Source organism: Lagopus leucura, unplaced genomic scaffold (genome assembly GCF_019238085.1).
Source record: "Lagopus leucura isolate 7727_CA_CO unplaced genomic scaffold, USGS_WTPT01 Super-Scaffold_100033, whole genome shotgun sequence".
In the NCBI taxonomy this organism is placed as follows: domain Eukaryota; kingdom Metazoa; phylum Chordata; class Aves; order Galliformes; family Phasianidae; genus Lagopus; species Lagopus leucura.
Genome location: NW_024962282.1, coordinates 592,215 through 618,996, shown reverse-complemented (window position 1 = coordinate 618,996; position 26,782 = coordinate 592,215). Strand labels below are relative to the sequence as shown.

General features: G+C 38.4%; 2 protein-coding genes across 3 annotated transcripts in view; one reads left to right on the top strand and one right to left on the bottom strand.

Moving 5' to 3' along the window:
• USH1C (USH1 protein network component harmonin) overlaps nt 1-13,961 on the bottom strand; it is a 44,683-nt gene extending 30,722 nt beyond the window's left edge. For both annotated transcript variants that reach the window (XM_042882160.1, XM_042882161.1), the window contains exons 1-7: nt 13,885-13,961; nt 10,280-10,347; nt 8,629-8,772; nt 7,983-8,121; nt 1,172-1,280; nt 1,048-1,072; nt 272-329 (exon numbers count right to left, since the gene is read on the bottom strand). In XM_042882160.1, the coding sequence (XP_042738094.1) occupies nt 272-329; nt 1,048-1,072; nt 1,172-1,280; nt 7,983-8,121; nt 8,629-8,772; nt 10,280-10,347; nt 13,885-13,920 (579 nt within the window). In that variant the 5' untranslated portion in view covers nt 13,921-13,961. The remainder of the gene's footprint in view (nt 1-271; nt 330-1,047; nt 1,073-1,171; nt 1,281-7,982; nt 8,122-8,628; nt 8,773-10,279; nt 10,348-13,884) is intronic.
• Nucleotides 13,962-16,831: 2,870 nt separating this feature from the next.
• Nucleotides 16,832-26,782, top strand: part of OTOG (otogelin) — a 91,632-nt gene continuing 81,681 nt past the window's right edge. The window contains exons 1-8 of the mRNA XM_042882041.1: nt 16,832-16,890; nt 16,967-17,027; nt 17,109-17,163; nt 18,643-18,733; nt 24,247-24,339; nt 24,549-24,703; nt 25,069-25,187; nt 25,487-25,692. Coding sequence (XP_042737975.1) covers nt 16,839-16,890; nt 16,967-17,027; nt 17,109-17,163; nt 18,643-18,733; nt 24,247-24,339; nt 24,549-24,703; nt 25,069-25,187; nt 25,487-25,692 — 832 coding nt within the window. The 5' untranslated portion in view covers nt 16,832-16,838. The remainder of the gene's footprint in view (nt 16,891-16,966; nt 17,028-17,108; nt 17,164-18,642; nt 18,734-24,246; nt 24,340-24,548; nt 24,704-25,068; nt 25,188-25,486; nt 25,693-26,782) is intronic.

Genomic DNA, 26,782 nt, shown 5'->3' with positions numbered 1-26,782 from the left:
TGTTAAATATTTATACAGTTAAAGAATGGCCTGGTCAAACAAAATATGGTACCAATCAGTGAGTAAAAGTTGTTACACTTGTATCTGGCCCTTTCCTTATCTAGTGATTCTAGAATCATTTCATATCACAAAAGATGTTTTTTCCCAAACACATGTAATAAGATACGGCATCTAAAAAAATAAATACAAAGACTTCTGTGATAAGTTTCAAGGAGAAAATGATTCAGAACAATTACAGACTTCACAGAAAACAGCATAATTCATCTCTTACCCCAGAATCTGACACAAACTGATCCACATATTGCCATTTAAGGGGTTCATCTGCCGAACTGAAAGGAAAGAGTGATTAAAAATGACAGTGAAAAAAGAACATGAATGTGTTCAAAAAGCTGTTTTGAAATGAGGCATTGTGTTTTGCATCCACTCATTCCTTAGGATACCATTCACTATAACTCGTATGTTTTGCTCAGCTATTTAAACAGAATATCAGGCAAGCATAAAATTATTTAGACTAGTAAAGTATTCAATTACTTCAGTGAGTAAAGCTGGCCAAATTTAAAACCGAGTAATCCTCTTCAACTGAAACAATAATGAGAAACTCCAGGAATAGCAAGGAAAATAATCATAAAAACTTAGACAGTTTATATGAATGTCTATGCAGATGCACATTTCATCAACATTTGTCAAATGTTCCACTTACAGTGTCAAACTGTCAACAAATTGGATGAGGACAATAGTTTGATCTTTTTCTAAGCTCTAAAGCAATTCTTGAATGTCGTATACATGCAAAAGTAGTAAAGCTCTTTATTAAGCAAGATGTGTTGAGAATAAAATTTTCAGGAAGCATCAACTATTAACAAAGAAATCATAATTTGTTCATTTAAGAAACAGCCATATAATAAGTCAGACCTGTGTAACAAGATAACACACTAGACAAGCCATTTTAACTAGCTATAGAGATGCATGGCACAAATTTTCAAGCATACAGATAAACAAGAGTGATACCTTGAGTACTGAAAGGGCTGTGTGAAAATTAAAGATTATTACCTTTTGACTGGTATCATTCCAACATCTGAAAAAGAGAAATGCTGCGTTAAGTAACATTTTCTACTGGTCGCTGCTTATCTATTAACAACCTTTAGTAATAGAGGTGATTTTTGATGCCACTTACGTCTCACTTTTATGGACACTATTTTCTTTGTGCGAATGAGGTTTATGACTTCCTCGTGCGTGCATGATGAGATGGAATATCCATTTATACGAACTATCTCATCCCCAACCTAAACAAATGAAAGATCAAAGGAAAATGTGAATGAAAGTAAAAGTTTCTAAGAAATGATGTAATCGACAATAATTACAATGCAGGAGTTTGATAATGTTCTGTTCAGTACTTTAGGGATTTCAGGTAAACACTGGATGAAATTTACTTGTACTTGCTTGAACTTAATACTCAGAACCAATAGCATAGATTAATGGCCAGAATAACAGTTTTAGAAATAATATACAATGGAAAGCATGAAGATGAGCCAGACTTCTGCCTCACAATTTATCTTAAGTTCAGGTGTCCATTTTCCAGTTCAAACAATTTTTGAGTGATGATTCTTTATGTTTTAATAGGCTAAATTAGTTTTTATCACATGCTCTCTGAGATATCTTTTCAACTATTTTGGTCATTAGAACATAAAACTTGGTCTTATCCAGTTGTCTGATTCTAGATTCAGAATACTATGTTATTTTAATGAATTTAGCTCAATTTCAGATGCAATATCTTATTGGCTATAAGAGTCGTACTCTTCGTGTGTGGAGGTTTATTCTGGGCTGCGGTAGCTCAAACCTTCTTGGAGTACGTACACTAGTTACAAAAGAGTACATTATTCATCTGACACTCTTTCATGAGTCTCACAGCAGCAACCCATTGTTTTTCATACACTGTAGCTGGGGAGATGGTACTGCCACACTATTGTCCCAACTCTCTTATTGTAAGACACAAAAAAAATAAGCGGGACACTTGGAACAAAACCATACAAGAACGCTCCCACCAAACAGAAGACAAATTATTATTTTATTCCCAAGGCTACTCTGCATGCATGTGATACATATTTGGGCTACATGGACTACAGAGAGCACGATCAGCTACAGAACAGACCAAGAACAAGCAACCTGAACAGCAGCAGGAACAAAACTAAGGTTATTCCCAAGGCAAATTCAGTTGAAGAAAGCTCAAGTGGAACCAGAATTAGCTGTATCAGTAGCTCATGTTTATTTAGTGATAAAACGACACTGCACCACTGCAAAGCTTTCATTTAAAAAGGCCTCCTCTCCTTTAATTCACATCCATGCATATTATTTGACAACTTTGGTTTTGACAGCTTGATAGGAAGTCTCCCCCATGGAGACTTTCCAGCTTTACTGTTCTAGGACAGAAGATAACACCACCAGCCTTAGTCACAAGAAAGTGATCTACTGTGGCTAGTTTAAATCATGAAGTGTTTCCACTGTTTTTTCCATCATACAATTTTGATGGGAGTATCTGTGCCTGAAAAGGTTTTTAAGAAGTGAAGAAGTCACAGTCTAGACCACTGAAGAGTAGCTTCTTCGTACCTTGCTGACAATTTTAAGGCAAAGATGGAGACAGATAGAAATTCCTGCTGTGGCTCTGCGCACTCTATCAGTTCTATTTAGCTCTATCTAAATCCTACCATTTACTTTGCCACGTTCATGGGAGAGGAAGACAACGAACAGGAAGCAGGAATTCTTCAGTATGGCTTGTGTCTTGTACACCAACTTGTTTGATGGGATATTAGACATGCCATCATCCACCATCTCTACCTTTATTCATATGGAATAAATATATTTTCCAACTGTGCTCTGTTCAAGTGGAACAAAGGAAAAAAAAAAAAAAAGTCTACTTTTTCAATTCTTTCCCGAACTTTTCTACTTTTTCTGGGAAGTGTCATATGATGCATAGTAGTATGCAAAATACTACATACATAGTAGTATACGAAACCTCCCCCTCGTGCCAAAATATCTCTTGAAGCACAGACTCCACTGCACTTCAATATGCTTAGCTAACACAGTATAACTTCAAAAGACCACCAAAGTGGAGGAGGAAAAAATAAACAAAAAGCAATCTACGACTCCTGAATTAGAGAATATTTTGCAGAGGCACATGATGACTGTAGTCCACAGCAGGTGGAACTGCTGCCCCACCTGCTGGACACTCAAAATCATACAATCAGAATCGTGTAACTATAGAATAGCCTGGGCTGGAGGGAATCTTAAAGATCATCCAATTCCAACACCCTGCAATGGGCAGGCTGCCACCCACCAGTCCAAGCTGCCCAGGGCCTTATCCAGCCTGGCCTGTTCTTTCATGAACAGAGTGGTCAACACTGGACTACCTAGGAATCGTCAGACAGGGCAATGACCCACGTGCAATTCTCAGCACTCCTGGAGCTTAACTTTTTTCATTTAAGCCAGTAAGATTTTCAGAAAGAAGGGAGTTAACTCTGCACTGAAGGCTTTTGAACATACAATCTATGATAAAAATCAGAGCATCTGAGAAAGAAAAGCACACCGCATCTGCAATGTAGTGTCACACCTCTTACTGCACTATTTATGTGAGAGACACTTCTCTTAACTGTCTTGTTGCGAATGTTCAAAGCCACATCCATTCACTCATTCTTAACTGACAGCTATTGCCTTTCCTCTGAAAATCCACTGTGAAACTCTAAGACAGTTCCCTGCCCCAAAAACTAAGAGAGAATATAATCTAGATCTGTTTCACTGCCCTCCACACTTCAGAAAACCCATTGTAAGAAAAGCATTTTTAAGACCAGGCTTCTCATTGGCAACGGTTGTACTGCCAAGAAAAAAACAAGCTGTGAGTAAACTCAGACTCTTGTGGCTTTGTGCACAGAGACTTAACATTCTCTACAAATCATTAAGACTTTCAAGTATATTTAGGATTCTACTGCTCAAGCTAGGAAACAATAAGAAAGTGAGTGACCCTAATTTTCAAAGGAAGGCTGGCTGAGTCCTCAGTAATAAAACACCTACAGAGCCTCATCCCTTCCTACCTTTGGCCTCTCTGGATTACACACTTCAAAAAATACCAAAAGTTTGTGTAAAATAATTTACCACAAATATGTACTATTGTCTTCAGTTGTTCCATCTGCTCAGTTCACCTTACACACTTATGTTGGTGGGTTTTATTGTTTATTGCTTTTAAATATTTTTAAGAACAGTTCAAGATCTGTCCTTTATTCCCCGCTTCTAAGCCAAGAAACTACAACAGCCCATGGAGCCTTGGCCTACATAAAAACAAAAAGACAAACTTAAGAAAAGTAAATTGTTCTTAAGGAAATAGCCAAATTCAATGCGATCAATTGCAGTGATGTGACACACAAAGGAATCTACTTTTGAGGAAAAAGTGTTACTCTGAAGTAAGCTAGCCGTATCTGTTAGCATTACATCATTGTCCTAACAGACACAAAATTATAAATGTAGCCAAGAGAGTTTTTTCTTTTCTCCTCCCATAGAGTAATGAATTTTTCCCACGTAGATATTTTCACCACTCATCTTCACTATGTTGCCATTCCATTTCTGAAGCTTGCTATGCTTAACTCGTTCTATTCAGTTCCATTATTGTCAGTGAAAACTGATGATGCCTTAGAACAATGCCAGTCTAGGCCGAAACTACAGGAGACATCATAGGAATGTAACACGTCACTTCTTGTTACAACATTTGAATTGCTTTTTCTGGGGGAAAAAAAAAAAAAAAAAAAAGTGTCCACATAGTTAATTCATACCTGTTTTTCATATATCTTTCTTACTTTTCTACCAGTATTATTCCATACAAAATGTCTCATTTGGAAGCAGTAAAGAAAAGTTTGCACAATTGAGCAGAGTAGATATAGTAGAATTACATTACAGAGTAGAAATAGTATATTACTATTTCTCTACAAACAAAGAGACATCAAACTTTCAAAACTCAAGCTGCAAACCTTTTTCCCAAGTGAAACACCCTTTATTTTCAACTTTTAACATGAGAAATACAATATTTAGTGCTTCCAAGAAATTGAATGGCTTTTACACAATAACATCATTGTTTCAAACTTCTCATTTGGTATACTACTTCTACTTTCATCATTCATATCAACCTAATCTCTTTGTATTCAACAGAATCCTCACAGATATTTATATCTGAGAAAGCAGAGAAAAAAAAAATAGTTCTTCATGAAAGGACTAAGCACTTGCCTTTTTTGAGAAAATGTAGCTTAAAAAAAAAAAAAAGGTCAAATGCCTTAGAAAAAAAAAATCCCGATTATTCTGCCATTTTCACATAGCTTGGAAACTACTTCAAGGAGAAAAATTTGCAAAATTAACTAGCTTTTTTTTTTTTTTTTTTTTTTTAAGCACAATAATGGACTGATGTTATAAAGAAGATCATTATATCTTTCTCAGACGGCATTTTCTGGTTAGAAAATGTGTAGAGATTTAGTTAAATAAAACAAGTGGATGAAATTTCAGTAGCAGTTGGCTTTACTGCGAGACAGCAATTTAGAACAATGGGCTGCCTGTCAACTCCTGCCACTCAGATGGCTTTAGAAAGTGCCCAGTGCCACCTATTATGAAGGCACCTGAAGGTGATCTTTAACAGCCCATATCAGGGAACGGAAATCAGGCAGTTACTTTAGCTGTGATGCACCAGCTGTTAATATATATAATCTAACCCTAACAAATTCATAGTCTGAAGGATATTCTGTGCTTGTTGTCCCTGTTACGTCTGCTAAACTCTAGCTAAGCTTCTAAGTTGCAGTACAACTTGTAAGAGCAGCCCAAAGGTCCTCCTGTGCAATCCCATTCACCATCACTATTTATCATGTCCAAACATTAGCCTGAAACAAATGAGAATCAGATCTGCAAGATAGCATTAAGATGAATGTACTACCAAAACAGCTGAAGACAGCGGCCATTAAATCCTTTACTGCTCAGCACCACTAATGCCTTCAAGCATTATCCAGGAGATACTTTTTTTTTAAAAAAGCAATATAAATGACTAGTCTTTTTTTTTTTTTTTTTTTTTTTTTTTCCCCAGCAATGAAGGAAGGACGCAGCTGGAATCTCACTACCAAACTTGCTACAATCCAGGAACATCAGTGCATCGGTGTCACTTTCTGGATGACCCACAGGTACCTCCCATGCTTAGGAACAGGCTACTGACATTACAGCCTATGTTAACTGTGTCTGATATACCACCCTCTCAATGATAAACTCAGAATTTTTGAGTATGTGTTCCCTGAATTTGAGGTTTTGTTCCAAAAGGGAACTTCTAAGAGTGTCCAGGAAGCTGGTCACGTTCAGAGAACACTGCCAAAAGACAGGACTAATTCAGTGTTGATTCTGAATTGGTGAATGGTATATATAGCTGTAAATGCACAAAAGAGCATGTGTATATAAGGAAACGTGTACAGACATGTGTATAAGGAAACAAGAACAACATGTACATTTTAGAAAGCTCTCAATATAATATGCAATCATGGAACTTGTACAGTCAGCAAATGTACAATGCAGCTAGGATGGTACTTTACAGGTGTCATAGTTGGAAAGATTATCATGGTGGGAAAGAGATAATCAAGGAAGAAATGCTCACTCATATCTAAGGATAGAGGCTCACAGTGGAAAACTCTACAAAGAAGGGATCTCCAGAAAGAGATGCTTCCCCTGTGGCAGTCAGCCCTTAAATGGGGTCTAGGAGAGGTGCAGCCAGGCTCCACCCCTTTCAGTCACACAGGTGAATTGCCTTCACCTGTGCTCCCAGGGCTGACCCAGTCCTTGCCTCAGGTGATCAGTCAGTGGTTCAGGCTGTGACTCAACAGTTCCCATATTGAACTCTAACCATAACAGCCATATCATTAAGGGTTAAAATGAAGCGTACCTACAAAATATAACTTAATTAAACACTGTATCGAATCATGATGATTAACACATTTTGAATTAGTATTAAATAGAAACCTTGAATGTCAACAATTTCAACAACTATTCACACTCCACAAATTGAAATTAGCCAGACTTATCAACTGTTCTACATGGAAACAGACCTCCAAATACTCCTTATCAGCTACAGAAAAGTTTATGTAGACAACTGCCACAGCAACTGCTCATTTCTCTCTTCACTATGTATGAAGAAGGAATGACGCACTAAAAAGAAACCAACAACAACAAAAAAGAAATACAAAAAAAAAAAAAAAAACAACCAACAAAACACCACAAAGCAAAACAAACAACAAAAAAACCCCACAACCTCAAATGTACAAGTCGGAGAAGTACTGAATTAGGAAAAAGAAGTGTTCCTATACCTTTTTTTTTTTTTGCCAGCACTATTATGGTTCAGATGCCTAGAGTTTAATCATTGGAAAAGCAACTTTATACAGTATAAAATATACTTGTAATGGCTAAATAGGGAATGTTTCTTTTCTGCATTTTCACTGGGAAAAAAGCCACCACCACAATACAATTTATGTAATGAGGTGTTTATTTGAACTCCGTGTATAAATTATATCAGCGCAACATGGAAATAGCATTCTTAATATTTATGTACTCTGTCTTACATTTAATGAGAATTTGGCAAAATTAGAACAATCTTCTCTGTCTGCTTACATTTAATTATTGCAAGTAACAAAGTATAAACTCCAGAAAAACCTTTTATCGTCCAAAATGATCGCAGCCCTAAGATGAAGAAGGTTTTATCATCTACAATTAAATAAAACTGATGAAGAGAACAATTTGAATAACTGCATTCACCAGTGGCATTTGCTATGACATCAACATACATATCTTACATATTTTGTTAGAAGAGACAAAAATCACCTAGCAACCTAGCTTTTTCTAAACATGACAGAACACTTCTTAATGCCTGTTTCTCTAACGTCACAGAAAAGCTTTTTACAGCACAGTATCAACGGATATAATTGTCTTACCTGTAGTCCAACATTGTCTGCTTGTCCTCCTTTAACTAACTGGGAAATAAAGAGGCCACAGCTAAATTCCGCTCCTCCTCGCACACTTATTCCCAGTCCTTCAGGGTGCAAACGATCCAATCTCACTTCCTTCAGTTTTCTGAAACAGGAGAAGATACCTAACTGCTCAGCTGCATAACATTTCCTAGTAACAGCATTTCATATGAAAGCTGTGTATTATTTTCCTCTTAGAGCATTCAGATACGAAAAAAGAACAAGCTGACTAAAACTTCGATGGATGTTAAAACCACAAAGTAGTTCCCGTAAGAAAAATCACTGCAATCACTGAAGCTGTCAGTGCTCCTAGGGTGTTAGAGCAATAAGATTTTTTGTTTTTATTAAATGCAGGAAAAATGAGAAAAGTTTATTTCAAAAGAGAAGCATTGTTTTTGGACTCCCACACCCTACCCTACTAGATTAAGCTACTTTGCAAAAAGTCTCAGGTAGTTCAAGTTTTTCTACAAAACACAGCAAAGTTTAAAAGCGCCTATGTGCCCTACTCTGCATAGATAAACTCCAAGTAAAATACCTGCTGTCTTAAAACTCAGTCAATATTTCTTGTTTGTATTTATCTGGAGTTAGCTACATTGTTCTGCATTTCTCTTACCTTGATCTTTTGGGCGTAAGCTGATCGTATTCCACCTGGTGTTTTAATGGAATAAGTGGGCGGATAGCATCAAACAGTGGCAGCCTGCTTGGTTCATTAATTACGAGTTTTAGGTCACCCACAAGCACTGGAAGGTTCATAGATCTACAAACACACAGCGAGAAAAGAGGCAGGGGTCATCAACACAAAGCACTATTAAGTAACTTGCTGTTGATGTGGCTTCAATATTGGTGTGTCCTTGCAACTAAGAAAGTTATTTATACAAGTCTTCATTTAACCAAACCAAAATAACCTCTGGAAAAGTAAACTTTCTATAAGCAAACAAAAAGAATACCTCCTTCAAAATGACTGACATCTCTTATCCATTGTCTTTATCATTTAAGGTCACATACATAACTTCTATCGATGAGATCTGTAATTAAACAAAGCTCCTAAAAGAAAACTTATACAACATCCACTTAAACTTAGTCTATAGTAGTACCAGCTGTTCCCTTTCTTATAGTTTACATTTCCTGGCATAAGATATTTTCCAGGCATTTGCACTGAAAATACAAACCAGGAATGTATATTACACAGCTTTCATTTTGAAGTGCTTTTCACAAAGAAGAAATGTAAAAATGTGTTTTGTCCAACAGTGATTGTGTATAATTTTTCCTTAGAATACTCCATAAAGGGTCTTTTAAAAATTGGTACTTCATCAATATATGTTCATAGAGATACTGAAATTCTGCTTAAGCTACTGCAATTTTGGGAACCGAGGAACAGTTATACTATACATGTTGTTAGTTCTATAACTGGAAGAAGATTTTAAATAATTAAGAGATACTGATTCAACCTGCTTTCCAAACAACAGGCTTTATGAAAGGAGAAGCAATTAGGCAGACCTGAGTGAAACTGAATCAGATATGCAGCTGAATACACCAAAAGCTATAGCTCCGTACAAACATCTGATCGAAACGTCTGCATTTCACTCAGCTTAGATGCTATTAAGGTATGAATGGAAACAATGTCTATCAGAGCCACTCGTCTATGATGAGTGGAAAATACTTTCTAATCCTCTTTGAGAAACAATGGATGAGATGCTGATCTCATCTGCAGTGACACAGGTCCAAAGAAACTGTGGTTTAAATCAGTTCAGCAAAAGAACTAGTGACCAGCCTATCACCTTACAGTTTCTTTCCATTATATCATAATAACTCAGAGTTAAACAAGCCAGACTCCCACCCTAAGTTTTCAGCTTTTGGGTAAAGCAGTTGAAAGTAAGTCTTATCCTAAGTAGTAAGCAAAAATCTTTACTCAACAAAAACCTCTGCTATAAAGAAATAAGCATCACCGGGAAATAATTAATTTGATAAACATTCTCTTCCTGTCTCTGAAGAACTGTTCTATCATCCAGATGCTTCACTCCCACAGTCCACCCCTAATCAACCAAATTAATTTCCAAAACAGTCAAGTCATTACGTCAAAATAACTTTATGAGCGACAAAGAAATGCCCCTTTCATGTCTGCAGGCTACATTGTAGAAGCATAATATTTCATTAAAAAGCACAAAAAAATGCTACTTCTGCTGTAACTTCCTGAAAGAGCACTTAAAGTCTTGACTCCCAAAACATTCTCAATATTCTACACAAACATATATAAAGCTACTTACTGGTGGTACATCCGCAGCACATCATAAAGGTAATCCTTCTCCGCTTCATTGTCAATTAGCAGATTAACCTGAAAATCCAAGGACGTTACTGTAGATCTGATTAAACAGCCACAAACGTCAAATGTACAAATCTTCAACAAATTCTTATGTCACAGATCAAAGACTTCAGCAGGGAAAGGATTTTTATTTTTTATAAATTAAAAAAAATATATATAAATAAAAAGTTTTTCTAATAAAGTATCCTTCAAAAAGTGAAATTGACAAGACTTCTTTTAATTTATTATTGCAGCAATTGGACAAAATAGTAAATATTGAAGTCCTCTTGGCCGTGCAATACCTCTAAAATAACAGAATATCAGTCTTACCTGATAATCGCTGTACTGTTGAATAAATGTTTTCAGAAACCTTTTTGGCCATTCGTTAATATAGCACATGCTGTCACAGATAAACACATTCCTCTGAGATAATTACAATCTATGTTCTGTGGTTCCAATCCACTGCTTTCAGGCAGTATCTCATTTGTAACATTACGTAAACAGCTGCACTACCTTTCCTCTCAGCTACAGCTCTTAACTGGTAGAACTTGCCAGTTATTCTTTCCTCCCCCTGTAATAGTACGTTTAGTTAAACCAGTGTCACATTACAGTGCCTGTTCTCAAATGCTTACAGGAAAATAAAGATATATGTATAGATATAAATATAACAACAAACTAGAATTCTTATATGAGGAATTCAACTTACACTCTGTGATGCTGGTGAGACCTTCCAGTAAGAGGTCACAGCACAGCAGCTTCACATTTAGACAAGCTCAATATTTAAGAAAAGAATTTACATTTGACCTAAAGGCTAATATTACTGTGAGGTGTAGACTGAGGACCAATTTGCATAGCTAAACAAAGGCCCTTGCTTTCTAAGTTTGCAATGCTTTATATTGTATTCTAAACTAAATACATGCTTCACATTCCCTTTGTCCCTTTTAGCCATTTACCTAGGGCCATCAATAGCTTCTATCAGCTGATTCCAGCTTCATAAATCTGTTAAAGATCATGCCTCCACATTTAAGAAAAGAGGAAATCAACGGTGACATAACTTGGACAAGTGAAATATTCTAGTATCTCTTTATTTTTCAATAAAAGTTAATTTTGAAGGCATGGGATAGGTGATTCCACAGCTTTCAAGCCAAGAAGTGTCCATTCCACTTGTTTTTCTTATATGAAACTCCTATAAAACATCTGTTGATTTGTGCTCCAGGACCATAGCTTCTGGTTCAACTCCACTGTCTCTCTTGGAAATTAACAGACATTAAAAGATTCTAAGAGTTCACCCAATGTATTTCTGCGTTGGATAGATAATAGATAAAGTTTATTTTCACACATGAAAAGTTACTTTGCATGATGAGCGTACAGCATCTCATACTCAGTGTTACACATGTATACATGCATGGACAAGGTAAACTTGTCTACAAAGACACCAACCATGGCCAAGACATGTCTGTACCTACAAACCTTGTCAAAGATATACTTCTAATCTTTCTTCAGTGCAACAAATTTTTGCAGCTTCTAACTTCTCCATATTTTTTTATTGTGTTCTGTCAAAGCAGTGCTATCACAAGACTCACAGCATACTAGCAGACTTTATAAAAAACAAAGAAGCATTCAACAGACATCTATCTGAAAAGAGGTAACACCTGAGATTAAAACAGAAAGTGTAACTGATGTAAACTCTCTTAACTGTAAGAGCAGACCAACTTCTCCAACTTCTCTCACTAGCTGAAGAAATGTTTGCTGTTGGCAATCACAAAACACAGAGCTGGCTGCTGCTGACTAATCATGTCTACTAATTTCTTTTACTATCTGTAAAATTGTTACGAGCTTTGCCTTCAAGCATGCTTTTCATCAGAAAACTGATATAGAGAAATACTCTGTAGGTAAAAGTGAATATTTAGAAATGGATTTACTGATTCAGTTTCCGGAATGAGCTTCAACATATGGCACCATTTAACTTGAAACACAAGATTGCAAAGCGAACTGTGTAACATCTGCTGCCCTTTTAAAACACCGCGAAATCAACTTAAAAGTAAATCAGTTCTCAGGAGCCTTAATAAAGTGAAAATACATTTTTACTGTTTAAAATCAGCACCTTTTGGTGTGAAACAGGTTCGTACTACAGTGATGGGGCTGCTGCAGCAGCAGCGTGCCAGTCAGCTTTTGCAGAACAATATCAAGTTCCATGTGAGTTTTGAGGCCTTGGAAAGCTAATAAGGAAAACTGAAAAGCAGGCCAATAGATTTACATATATAACTTGCATTAGTGCTTCATCAGTGGGGAGAATTAATTGAAATTACCAAGGAGAAAAAATGAAATGAAAGAGACAAATATCTGAGTGGTACATAACTGGTCATTTTCCTCATTTTGGCAAAGGAAAAAAAGCAGTCAAGACATCGAAATCCCCACAGAGGCCACTTCAGCATGGTTATACAAACCAACTTAAAGAAGTGTTCCGGTATTGTCTTACTCAGAGGAAGAGCTTTCACTTAGGCATGAACCCTACGTACTTGCACCAACACATGCTGACAATAAGCCTTTCTTACTCGATCAGGGTGGGACTGGGGTAGTTTATGAATAATTGCAGCAGCAGTTAAAGGGAAGAGGTGGAAGAGGGTTTAAAGTTCAGAATGGCAGCCATCTGCCTAGCAACCTGAGCCCTTACAGATACCTTGCACAACCCACTGCTGGGTTACACAGTAATAGATATCAAAACTGAAAGTACTTCTGCACAGCTGCAGACATCATTATTCAGTATCCAGGTTCTCAAAGTCTTTGGAATTCATTTCGTTGTTTTTTTTGTTTTGTTTTGTTTTTTTTTACAGCCCCTCTACTTCATTCTAACATTTCCTTGTTAACAACTTCATTACCAGATGATATTTCTACAAAACACTTCTTCTCTTTTCAGGAGCTGTCTCAAAGAAACTCCTCATCTGAGGAAAGCAAACAAACAAAGCCAGCACTCACTGTTATGAAAAACACAATCCTAAATATGTAAATCACTTTTCTCCTCGTTTCCTTTTGCGGTTATTCCACTCATGCGCTTTTGATCTCTGCCAAAGGCTTATTTGATGGTACATGATACAAGATGTGCCAGGCAGAGGGAGCCGCTCCATGCATCAAGTGCCTTTGCACATGGCTGCACACACACAATTGCACTCCCAAGCATTAAGGAGGAACTGAACTCCTGCACAGAAGCTGCCTGCAGAACCGTGGGCTTGGACTTCAACACCTGCACCTTTGCCTTCCGCAAACCAGACTGGGCGCTACACTTTCGATATGATTTTATTAAAATAACACAACACCCACTGCATCAACGCTCATGCTTCGAAGAATGGTTTTTGCTGGTGGTGGTTTTGTTTGTTTGCTTACTTGTTCGCGGTTTGATTGTTTGTTTTTCTCCTCCCTCCCACTTCAGGGACCCTCTCACAGCAGGCTCACCCTGCCACTCCTGTCTCCCAACCCAAGGGCGGCGCACAGCCCAGAACCGTGCCGCAGCGCGGCGCTTCGCTTCGTTTCCCCCATCCCGAGGTGAGCAGCCGTGCCCCGAGCTTTCCCTACCTTGTGCCGGAACTCGCGGGCGACCCGGCGCTCCATGCTGCGCTGCTACGCGGGGTGCGAACGCTGCGCGGAGCGGCTGCGCCTTCGAGGCCGCGCCCCGGCGGGGTGGGAGGTGCGCCCGCCGCCGCCTCCAGCAGCCCCGGCTGTCGGTACCGGCCGCTGTAAGCGGGTACCTGAGTGCGAACCGACGGGACGGCTGCTTAAGGGCAAATCGAAAGAAAGAAAACAGGAGATAAGAGAAAAAAAAGTCACCCCTTTCTGCAGGCTGTTCCCTCAGCTCGCACCGACCTGTTGGCTGCGGGATGAATTTACAGCCTGCTCTCACGCAGCAGGAGCTGACGCCCAGCCTTCTCCCTGGTTCTGGTAGGCAGGTGTAGCTCTAGCTCTGCTTTATACACAAACTGCAAAATATAAAATGTATAGCATGCTAACACCTGAAACGGATGGAAGGTGAATTTGTTTCAGTGAATTATTCTACTGAAATATATGTAATATATATTTAGGTAAACTGTGTGATTGTGTTGTACCGTAGTTGGGTGTTCAAGTCTGACTTCATTGCCAACAGGTTTTCCTATGAAAGTAAACACCACTGCTTACATCGGTAGCATGAAGTGCCTACAATGAGTGACTGGATAGGAATCAAGCTCAAAGCACCTGAAAGGGAAGCTCTTTCACACTAATCTCTTGTAGGTCATTTTGTCCTGGGCTCCTGCTCCTCCTACCTTCCCTGATCTAGTACCTGATAATAAAGACTTCTACAATGAAGGCTAGCAGAAGTGCAGGGGAGCAGCTGCCCCATGTCCTTGAGCCTCACAGCAGAATGAGTTTTACCTCCCTAGCTCCATAGGGAATGTTACTTAAGCACTGGAAGCTTCCCTGACTGTGGGAACCTGTCGGGATGTATAGAAAGGCATGATAAAAATAATAAAAAAATCCAAGCAGCCAAATACAAACCATATAACAAATATATTATTTGTGTTAAGTGACACCAGCTCCCTTGGAAATTGCTCCTGCCCCTTTTTGCTGTGTAGGAACATTTCAGTGGTAGGTCCGCTGCCTGCTTTGCACATAGGTGTCAGGAACAAGAAGGAGGAATGCACTGCCAACCTGTGTACAAACACAGAGAGCTTTCAGAAAACAAACTTCTCTTAGTAGCACAACAAATAGACAAATCACTTGTCTTCTGCCTACGGTAAGCTGCAATACCACACCATGCTGAAAAGTTGTTCTAACAGAGCATTTTACACATTGTGAAATAATTTCATCCCTGCATAAGTAAAATAAAATTGTTTTGTATTTGCCAACAGTAGGAAGGAGATGCACAACTTTAAAGGACATTCCTTACTTTGTACATGTCCTTCAGTTTTACACTGAACTCTATGTCAGTGATGTTTGTCAATCACTACGAGAGGACTTCACAGAAACGGATCTTTTGTCAGCTGAAGATTATGTGTATTTGAAAGAAATTGACTTTTTAACCCTAATTTTCAGCTGATGAAAGAATAATTTCTGTAAAATCCCTGCTCCAAAACAGTGAGCTTAATAATGAGATAGTTCTGAGATTTGTGAGGTAGTTCTGAATCATTCATTACTTCAAATAGGCCAGATTAAAAGATGGTATAATTTTGACTGCTTATTAGTTTTGGTAATGAAATCTTTCATGTTGGGAAATCAAATTATGCCTAAATCAGCTTTAAGCTCATTCCAGTTATTATTTTTACACGTGGCATTAAGGAAAGATGAATAAAATGGTCAAGCCCATTTGCAAAGCAAAGAAATGCATTAAAATGTTTGTTGTGCAAACATTTTTTTGCAATGTTTTTTGCACTTTTGCTGCACAAACATACTTTTGATGAACTCTCTCCACTTCCATTAACATGGTCAGGAACAGAGAAAGCACACCAAAGCCAAGTGTGTGGTGTGCCCAGAGGAGCAGGGCTCTGCGCCGTGGGCAGAAAACAACTGCAAAACTCTGTTTGAGGTTATTTAGAAAAGGATCTTTTCTGTCTCCTCTTTTCATCTCTCATACACATTCTTCCTCTAACTTTTACAGGAGAGAACAGAATCCTCGGTGAAAACATCGCTGGTTTTCCATCATTTCATTAGAAATGAAACACTTGTTGCAGCAAGAAATACAATCCTCAGGGACAAATTACAAAGGCAGAAAAGAGACCTTTTTAATGACTTTCTGTTAACAGACTTCCCAAAGCAGGCAGAAAAGGCCCCTTTTCATTCGAGGCAGTTTCTCACCCGGTGTGGGCAGCTTCTAAAGCTGCTGTTATAGGATATGTGCACCTGCAAAATGACTGGGGAAAAGGCAGCAGCAGATGGGAGAGGGAAAAGCACAGAAAAAAAAAATAATAAAAAAAGGCAACAGAGAGAGGAAGAGGGAAAAGGGAGGAAAAAAGAGGGTAGGGAAGGTAGAAAGAGCAGAAAAGAAAAGAAAAAAAGCTCTAAATTCAAGACTGAATGTGCAGCTGTGAGAAGCTGCAGAAATAATCACTACACATCAGCTGCACGCTGCATTCTACACCAGCACGACTGTTGTTGTTAACAGAGTTCTGTCGGTCGCTCCAGCAAGCAGCCTCGAGCCTTCAGCTCACGAGGCACTGACAACCCCTGTGCCAGCAGCCGGTGCCGGGAGCCGTGCGTAGCCAGCAGCAGTAGGGCAAGACCCAGCAGCACGGGCGTTATAGCATAGAGCTCAGATACGCAACCCCATCACTGCGTAAGAAATGCGGGCAGCCGAGGCGCTGCACGTGCCCCCCACCTGCAACAGATGCAGGGCTGCACGATGAGGGGTGGTGATCGGGGTGGGGGCTCAGGGAAGGGCCAGGGTGGAGGGCGGGAGGCCACTTACACCCCCCGGCCGCTGCGCCTGGGAGGGCGGAGTGAGCTTAAGTAGCGGTCGGTGCGAGGGGCTGTTGCTTCTCAGAACATCACTCCCTGTCCGCATGGAGGCTAGGTTGCTCCTTGGGGCGCTGCTGTGCGCCGGGCTGCCGCCGGGTGAGCTCCTAACTCGGGTTAGTGTGGTACGACAAAGTGGTCTGACCGCCGTTAACTTGGTGCTTTTGCTTTGCAGCGTGGTCTCCGCGAGGTGCTAGCGCGAAGACTCCCGTTGGTGACGACTTCCCCATCCACAGGTAAGAGCAGCCGGGGTGGAGCGGGGCTCCTGCGAGATGGGCTGCCCGAGCCGACCAAACCCTGCCGTGTTCTGCCCGCAGCCCAAGCAGCGCCGCGGGACCTTGGAGAGAGGACGGCCTCGGTGCGGCCATGCAGGTAGGGAGAGTGGGAGAGAGTGGGGGGTCTGCGCTCATCCCTTTGGACCATGGGGTGGTGTCTTACGAAGCGTGAATGGGGTAGCGGGGGGTCCTTTGTGGCACGAGGTGATGCCTCGTCCTGCCTGCCTGGTGGAGGTATGAGGCGGGGCTGCTGTGGGGTCACGGTTTTAGGCATGGGTAACACCAGGTGCTTGGGGACTGAGGCTCCCCCCAAGGGTCGCTGTATAGAAATAAGCTTCATTTCCTTCTGTGGTGGCTTCTAGGGCTTTTAACACTTCTTCTGTAAGAAATATGTGCAGGAGAAATGGGAAAAAAATACATACGTTTCTTTTCTTAATCAAGAATGTGAGGTAGAACAAACTATTTTTACATGTTCTCCCTTTTAATAAGCTGTCTCAAAAGAAAGAGGTACAGCAATGCTAAGGTTGTTTTTACACTCTCTGCAGGGTTTACGTTCACAGAGACATAGCTCTTAATGTCAGTTTTCAGTCAGATGTGTCAATAGATATCTAGGGCATGGAAAGCACTTGCTGTTTTACAAATGCTTTATAGAAACCTTCACAGGACTGAGAAAACCAAATAAACATGATAAACATGATTGCATCCTTAGCTGAAGCCCCATAGATGCTGCTGTTGGTGTTCCTGGTGGGATTTGGGCATGTTTATTGCTATCGCTTTGTGCACAATAAGAGGTAGATAATATGTTATCCTATTTTACTGAATAACATGTTTATTATTGAATTTACTTTGATGAAATCTGTACTTTATTTCAGTTGGCGTAGTAGCTACTTATATAACCATTGTAATGATGCAGCTGCAGTTCTTCAATCTTCAAAATTCCACAGTGGAATAGATGAAGGCTTGAAATAGGAATGGCTGTAGTGTTTGTTTTACTGTAGTAAATAAGCTATGTAAATGAAAGTAAATGCATTTATAATAAGGAAGAAACTTATGACAAGTTTTAGGCTTTTGAGGATAGAAATGTCCACATTGGTTTGAGAAACATGTTAGTTGCCTTGGATGCAGGCTATGGTAGAACAAAGGTAGGTTATTGTGAAGATAAGGGATGTGTTTTTAACATAGTCATGCTAATTATTCTAAGCTGTAGCTAATTGTTATTCTGTGAATTACATGATAGTCTAGAGGCAGTTAAGAGTTGATGGGAAGGATAAGAGTATGGGATAGGGTATGCACGAAAGTATGTAGATATGAGTTTTGGGTATTTTAGTTAACAGGCTGAAAATCTATTTGCTCTCTTTGTGCCTATTTTGCCTATCCTGTGCCTACTGATAGTAGCTTACTGGAGTCATTGGAGTGATGATACATTTTAATATGCAGTAATGGTTTTTTGATAAATTTTTAGTAAATTAAATATGAAGAGTGAGGTTTATAAAATTGGTAAATTCGTGGAGAGATTGGGAAGAGTTTTTGCCACTCTTGGCTTTAGCAGCTTAAATAGCTTTCTTCTTCCTTAAAGGAGTCTGGAATGACAGTTCATAATGCTTCAGCTGCTGCAGTATCGTTGCCTCAGAACAGAAGACTTCACAGTATGAAATGTGGACTATCCAGTAAGTTGAACTTTTTTTTTCATGGAAATAACTTCATTTGTCCCTGATATTCTGCACAATTTAATTATTGCTATGAAGGAAAATAGTTGAATAATACAAACCTGTTAATAATAATAATTAACATATAAGTTGGTGCTACAAAATTATGCTGAGAAATTTATTACTGCTGTGATTGTAATGCAGAATTTAGTTCACTGTGTTTCTTGCTAAGTGAATTTTTTTAATGGCACAAATGAATTTTGTGTTTTGCTTCAGAGAAAGCGACTGAAAGGGTTAAGAGTCATGGTCCTACTTGAATAGAACTATTGCAGAAAGATCATGAGATAAATCACTTCAGAGTAGGCCTAGTACTAAAGCAGAGAAGAAATCTAGAGTGGAGAATGAAAGTGTTTCAAGCTAACTCATCATGTCTGAGCTTTTAAAAGAGGACGTAGTTATGGCAAATAATTGTTTCATTGCCTTCTGTAGATGCTATAGAATGAACCTCCTAGAATCATAGAAAGGCTTTGGTTGGCAGGGAACTGTAGGACCATCTATCCAAACCCCTGCTATAAAGGCCACTCAGCATGGTCTTGAATGCCTCTAGGGAGGGGGCGTTCACAACTTCTCTGGGCAACCTGTTCCAGCATCTCACCACCCTCACAGTAAAGAATTTCTTCCTGATATCTAGTCTAAATCTATTCTCTTCCAGTTTAAAGTCATTTCCCTTTGTGCTGTTGTTGCTAATTGCCCTTATAAAAGGTCCCTCCACAGCTTTCCTGTAGGCCTCCTTCAGGTACTGGTAGGACTGTTTTCTTTCTCTATAATGCATTTCTACTGGTCAAACATTTCATAAAAGCTTTCTATTTTTGATGTCCTTGCTTTAGCAATATAAAGTAGTTGGAGATGTGCTTTAAAAAAATCACTATCTATACTTGCAGGTGGAATATTTTTCTCCTCTTTGTAGCAAGTTCAATATCTAGACTCAGAAGCGTCCTAAAATCCCAGTGAACCCCCTGTGGGAAATAGAATCCATTGTTGCCTGTTTGTGATAGGCACATATGAAAAACAAAGCAAAACAAAGCAAAAGAAAACCCTATTTTCTGAAAGACTTTAGATAAAATTTTCTAAACACTTGAAGTTTTTTTTCAACCCTCTCTATCTGGAGGGAGATGCAAGTTGCTGTTGTTCTGTCCATGGGTTTCACTTTGTGCCAATCTGGGGATATATAAAATACTCAAACCTTTTTATTATTATTTTTTAAGCCAGAAAAGGAAGCTGTCAACTTCTTTCTCCTAGTTTAGCGCTGTCTCTCTAGGTGTGTTGGAGATGTTTTTCAAAACTGACTATCACAGACATATTTCACACTGACTGTTGCAGTCGTTCATTGTTACAGTAGTATTTTTCTTCCTACAAATGTCTGCATAGATAAAACCAAACATGTTTGATATGAACTCTTTATATGATGTGTGCAGCAAGTGTCTTCACTATTGTGTTCTATTAATCAAGTATGTGCAGTTTAGGAAGTAATATAGTGTCGTAAGTCAATGGAACAACAACAGCAAAAGTTATAGGTAAGTATCAAGAGGTGAATTGTTGGCTTAGTTTCTTGTCACTGGGGAATATAGGTTTTGGTTTTAGATATTAATCACAATAATTGATTGCAGTTAATCACAAATCACAATTGACAGCAGTTAACTGTCCATAGCTCTTTAAGCTACAGCTACCTTCTGCACATCTGTTTTTAATTCTATGCCATGAACTAAGAAACTCAACCGAACAAAACACACACAGGCATGTGCACACACACCTCAAAATGTACAAACAAAACCAACCAAACAAAAACAACTGGTCAGCATGTTAAGAACTTGAAATGACCAAAACTAATTATTTCTGGAAGTAACTTCCAAACTATTGCTGAAAATTCCTAACAAGTTAAATACTTTAAACACTTCTGTGTTGAAATGCTGAAGGAGGCCACCGTTGGAGATTTATGTAGATTCTGCTAGACACTTACAGTGTATGTGTCGTGGTGGTGGATAGCAGAAAATCTGCAGTTAACTTTGGAACAGGCTGCCCAGGGAGGTGGTGGAGTCTCCTTCTCTGGAGATGTTCAAGACCTGCCTGGATGCCTACCTGTGCGACCTGCTGTAGGGAACCTGCTTTGGCAGGGGGGTTGGACTCGATGATCTCTGGAGGTCCCTTCCAACCCCTATGATTCTGTGATTCTGTAACTAGAAAGCTGTGAGTGAAGTGCTAAAAAAAAAAAATCTCATTCATCTCAGGAAAAAGTTTTGCATCCTGAAGTAATGAGGTCTTTGTCCTCGTTTAAAGGTTGCATTGTAGCCTGCTGAAGACTGTTTCAGTAGACTTGTGCCATTACTAACAGATTCTTTGGAAGACTGTTATTATGCTGAAGGTTAAAAGATAATGCAAATAGTTGTTGTGTTAGTTCTCCTATAGTTAAAGTGATATCTGAAAGCACTCTTGGGAAAGTATGCAGTAGAAATTATGCTCTTAATAAAATCAAACTTTTGAGAATTTTAACAGTTAATATTCTATATATTATATTGTATATAGTCTAATATTCTAAGCATTCTTCCTACTCTTATGAAATGAAAGTAGCCCAGTTGATGCTTCTTGCAAAGTCTGATTTCAAAATGCCATGGTTTTCTTTCATTTTACTTTTCCATTTCAGAATAAAATTTGCTGCTTTTGAAGTAAAGAATCTTTTTAGTGCTTCGATAATTTTCAGGTCGATTGTCTACATTTGCTTGAAACTTTTTAATAGCTTAGATGAAACTTATTCACTTTCAGATCTCCTCCAAATAAATCTTCCATGCTTAACTTTTCTATCCAAGTGAATCTTAACCTGAACATCCTGAAAGCAAACCTGTCTTCAGTGATTTGTGATTTTTTTTGTGTGTGTGTGCCGTGTCTTGGAAATAACAGTAACAGGCACTTGTAAATATTAGAATTCTGCATTCTAATGCTTTGTAGAAAAATACCTAAATGAAAAGTCTACATCAACCAAAAAAGCTTTCAAGCATTGATGGTGTATTGATGATAATGGTGTATTACTGTTAAGTTGCTGGAGCAATTGGACTGACATGATTAAAAATAAAGCACCCTAAAACTGATATGCATGGTAATGTGAATGTCAGACATGTTCTTGAATGCTTGCTTTTACATTTGTTTAAACTTTTGAGTGTCTCCTTGGCTTATTATTTTAACTTTCATATGAGATTAAGATAATGGCTTCCTTTGCATTCAGCTCTTTGTGGGACTGCAGGAGGACTGCTGTCCTTTAATGCCTGTATCCTGCTTTCTTCTGATGGACCTTATATCATATGAATTATTAAAGCTGAACTTTTTTCTTCTGCTAAGTATGTGAGCAAATTTGAAGAACAAACTTTGGGTGAGGGAGCCCAAACTTGTACTTGGCCAACAACAGAATAGGTTCATACCTTAGATGCTATGTAGTTTATTATGCCTTATTGCCATACTGATTCTCTAACTGAATACAAAATGTTGTGATATTCTGAAGTACATTTATGTACAAAGATGCAAGATCTCTTTGACCAGTTGCCATACAAAATCGGCAAGATTTATAGTTAGAGCCCAGGTGTTGAACACTTGAGAAGCCAGCCAGAGTTGGATGGGATTACAGTGTATTTCAAAAGGGATTTTATAACATCCTTTTGTCAAGTCTGCATGATGTTGTTCAATCATCTCTACTCAGAACAAAAACAGTCACCTCTGACTCTTGGACACTGATTGTCAGGAAACTTTTACAACAAAGTGCAAACAGACTGAATTATGGTGTCTAAAGAGCTGTAGTGATCTTATTTAACATACTAGTCCGTACCGGGTTGGAATGCATCCTCTTCAGTAGTTAAGAGATGTTTAGGCTTAATGAGAGAATAAGAGGAGCAGAGAACTCAGACCTTCTCTGTAAGATGGTTCTAAATCTTCACCTTCTTTAATAAAGGAGTTTCTGACACGTGGCTTTGTGATGATGATGCTTATGTTATCAGGGTGACCTGCAGAGTGTAAGGGTAGAGTGCATACATTCCTTTCATGACAGAGATCTACGTTAACCTTTTGTTATGGGATGTTTATTCTTGGTAGCTAAGGAATTTTTTCAATGTTAATTGAACAGAAATAGGTGTTCTGAGTTCCTGATTAAAGGAGCCTATACTGTTGTAGTAAGATCATTGAATGTAATTGGAATTAACTCTAAATTCTTCTGATTACCTAATGAAAAATTACTTTGGCTTTGCACACAAATTTTCCATGCTGTGGAAAGATGCCCTGCAGTAATGTAAAAAGGGATATGAGCAAACACAACAGCTCAGTTTATCGTGTTTTCTTAGAATCACATTTGTGGAAATAAAAGAGGACTTCGTAAAGAAGAAAACACTCTTCAAACTGAATTAACTGACTTCTAACTGGGAGTTGATTTCTTTCTAAAAGGAAGCAAGCAGCTTGTTTCCCAGCTACTGACTATGAACCTGCTGCTGACAGATCAGCTATGTCCACAATTGAAATAAATGCAGCTTCAGGCAGGTTACCTGAGCCATGCTTAAAGGGGAATCGTTCAACCTGAAACATCAAAAGGGAGCAACTTTGTCTACAGCAAAGAGGAACATGACTTGCAGTCTAATTGCAGATTATTGTAGCTTGACAGGCAAGACGGTATAGTCTTAGAGAAGCTAAGAACAGAGACCTGAGCTCTGATTACACAGGTCTCACAACACTCAAGATGAAAGAGCTATTCTGCCTTTCTTGACAAGAGGGATAAGGTTATTGTATTAGTGACAAGATTGATCACTGTGAGGATGTAAATGAGGTGGCTCAGTAGGGACCTTTCTACATGGTGCTCGCGTTAGTGCATGAACTTGCTCAAGCTGGCCAGGCAGGGGAATCATTCCAGCTCAGCAGTTTCTGCAAATAAAAATTGCCATGGGAAACACCAAACAGTGTACTGACAAACTTGCACAAGCTAATTTAGGAGATTACAATGAAGCTGGAGTTTATAATGTTTTGTTAAAATGTTGGATGTTCTTGTCAAAAATACTGTTTCTGATTGTTGTTAGAAGTTTGGTTATTTTCACAGGATGCTATCTTTCAAATTTAGTGAGTTCAAAGCTTTTAAGTATGGCTTCCTGGTTCCTTTCATGTTCTCTAATGCAGGTAAAGCAAACTAAATATTTGCTCTTAAAATACGTTGATTAGAAAATTACTATTGATAATACATCAATAAAATGAGAAATGAGATTCTAGAAAGGAAAGAAAAGTTGCATTGGTCTTAATGGAGTAAGGAATTTGGCATCTGTTCAGCAGCAGTAGGTTGTCAGTGTTCAACTCTTGCCCTGGGTAACAAATACCCAACATGGGCATTTGTTAGCTTTATGGAATTAAACAATTAGTTTATGGAAAAACATTCCAACCATTCTATAAAACAGTTTAGAATCTACTTTTAATATTTACATTTTCCATTTATTTTTGATGTGCCTTGTTTTTCAACTCAGGTTCATTTGCGTGTTTTAATGGAGGTGAATGTGTCTACAGGGAACTCTGCAACTGCAGTCGATTTAATGCATCAGGACCAAGATGTCAGACAGGTGTGTTGGGAGGAAACAGAATGGATTTCTGTATAATTGCATGTGGGTTCCCACAGATGCAAAAATTACTTCTGCCTAAAGTTTCCTTCACCTTCTGGTATTTTTCCTTTCCTCTCCCTTCTGTGGTACTGTATTGGTCTATGTTACATTTCAATACAGATTAAATCTAAACGACAGCAGTACTTCTCAAGTGACTCTCCTTTTATTAGTGTACAACACAGGTGCTGAAAGAGATCATATATGCAGAACGTGGGGTCAATATCACTTTGAAACTTTCGATGGACTCTATTACTATTTTTCTGGGAAATCCACATATGCACTTGTGAGACAAACTGAATTAGATGAGCAGAGTTTTTCTATACAGGTAGGGATTGCACTTCTATGTTCCCTTTTACTATTTTTGAACATGCTGATGCAATAATTTTAGTAGATTAAAAATAACTTGAGATGGTAGTATAGAGGGATCTAGAATGTACATGTAATTCTAACATAATGTATGCTACCAGCTAATCTTGCAAAAATTATAGAGATCTGTAAGAAAACAGTTGTCTGTACTTTCTAAACCAACTGCTGTTGTGTAAAGACTGCTAATTGTACTCAGATTTTTGGGAAGAGTGGAATTCTTTTCACATGCTGAAGGTGGGATTGTGAGTTTTAGTTGTGTAGCATATGCACTGTGAAGAATTCAATTATAGTCTTAACTTTGACAATAGTAATTTTGTTTTACAGGTGAATAATGATCCTGAATGCCTTTCTTCTCCATACTCTTGCAAACGGTCTGTTAGTTTATTCTTTTCCGGAGATGAACAAATAAAAATGAGCAGTGAAGTCACCTATAAAGGATTTGGGTAATGGTACTCACCTTTCTGAGGCTGTAACAATAGTTGTAATTTCATGATATGGTTTTAATAAGATATAAACAAGATTACTTACTTATAGCTTAAAGAAAAGAAATAAATTCATACCACAGCTGTAACCAGCCCTCCTCAGCTAGAGGAGTAGTGCAGATACAGAGTAGTATCTGAGGGTGGAGGTATCTAATTAAACAGTAGTAATGTCAAGAGTCATTACATCAAGTAACTAGTAGTGGTATTCCTTATTTGAGGTGTGTTGTTTTGTTTTTTTTTAATCCTGTCTTGCTTCACAGACTTCAGTTGCCTTCTGTTATTGGAAACTTACACATCCAGAAACTAGCTGGATATTTTCTAGTCAGGCATCAGCATGCCTTTACTCTGGCTTGGGATGGTATATCTGCAGTGTATATCAAAATGGCACCAGAGTACCTGGGCAAAACACATGGACTGTGTGGGAACAATAATGCTGTCCTGCAGGATGATCTTGAAACTAGTTATGGTGAGTATTCAAAATAATTTCAGTGGTGTAATACATTTTTTTTTTCCAGGTAACTGTTACTTTGTTTAGTTTTCAATTGCAATGCTAATTGAATTTAAATGCACCATTTTTTGAAATGAAAAATGTTGTATGGAAGCACTTCTTGACGATACTGTCAACGAACAGGACTGAATTCAGTATGGATGGGAGCCTGGAGGGTTATGAGCTTTTAAAAAGCATAGCTAGAATCTGGAGTACTCCACTACTTACAGTGGTATTTGCACTTCAGATTCCTGGGACCTAAAAAATGCAATTGTACCTTTAAATGTTCACTGCGTTCTAAGCAGTTTTACATAGGAACCCGTGGAAGCCTGAGGTATTACTATTGAAATTGAATAGATAATTTTAATTAGCAAATAATGAAGATTGCCAATTCCCATTTGATATAAAACTTCATTTATACTAATACTTTCAGAAGTGACCAGTGATTCTCAGAGTCCCAGTCCCTTAGATGCCAACTTCAGATACTTGAAGAGTCTTGGCTTTCAATAAATTCTAAATAAAGACCTCTATGAACTAAAAAGAACCAGGGGGAAAAAAACAAACAAACAAAAACAGGCCCACTTACAAACTATTTCAGTCTAGGCAATCAAAACTTCTGGAAATTGTTGCTTTGGGCTCTTTAACTCTTCACTCCTCTTCTTTAAAAGTAGGACATTTCTTTAGAATACAATTTCAAAGATCAAAGTAAAATATATAGTAGGTTTCCTTTTTGCTGTTAAGGCATGTCACTCAATTTTGTAAAGCATCAGCCCATTAAACAGTTAGCTCTCTAAATCAAAATGCTTTTAAGTTAATACCGAGATCAATAGCTCGCTGTGCTCGTTTGCCATCAAACATTTCCCTACCCTCTCAACTTCCTCATGGTATCTCAGTTGCATAAAGCTGCAATTGTAGCATAAGTAGATGCACTGCATACTACTTTTATCTGAATATCTTGAGGAGCATTAGTAATGCAGGTAAGGCATGATATGCATTTATGGATAATTTGAGCAGTAATCAATGTCACCATATCTCTTTGGATTATACCATTCTTACCTAGTTAAAAGCT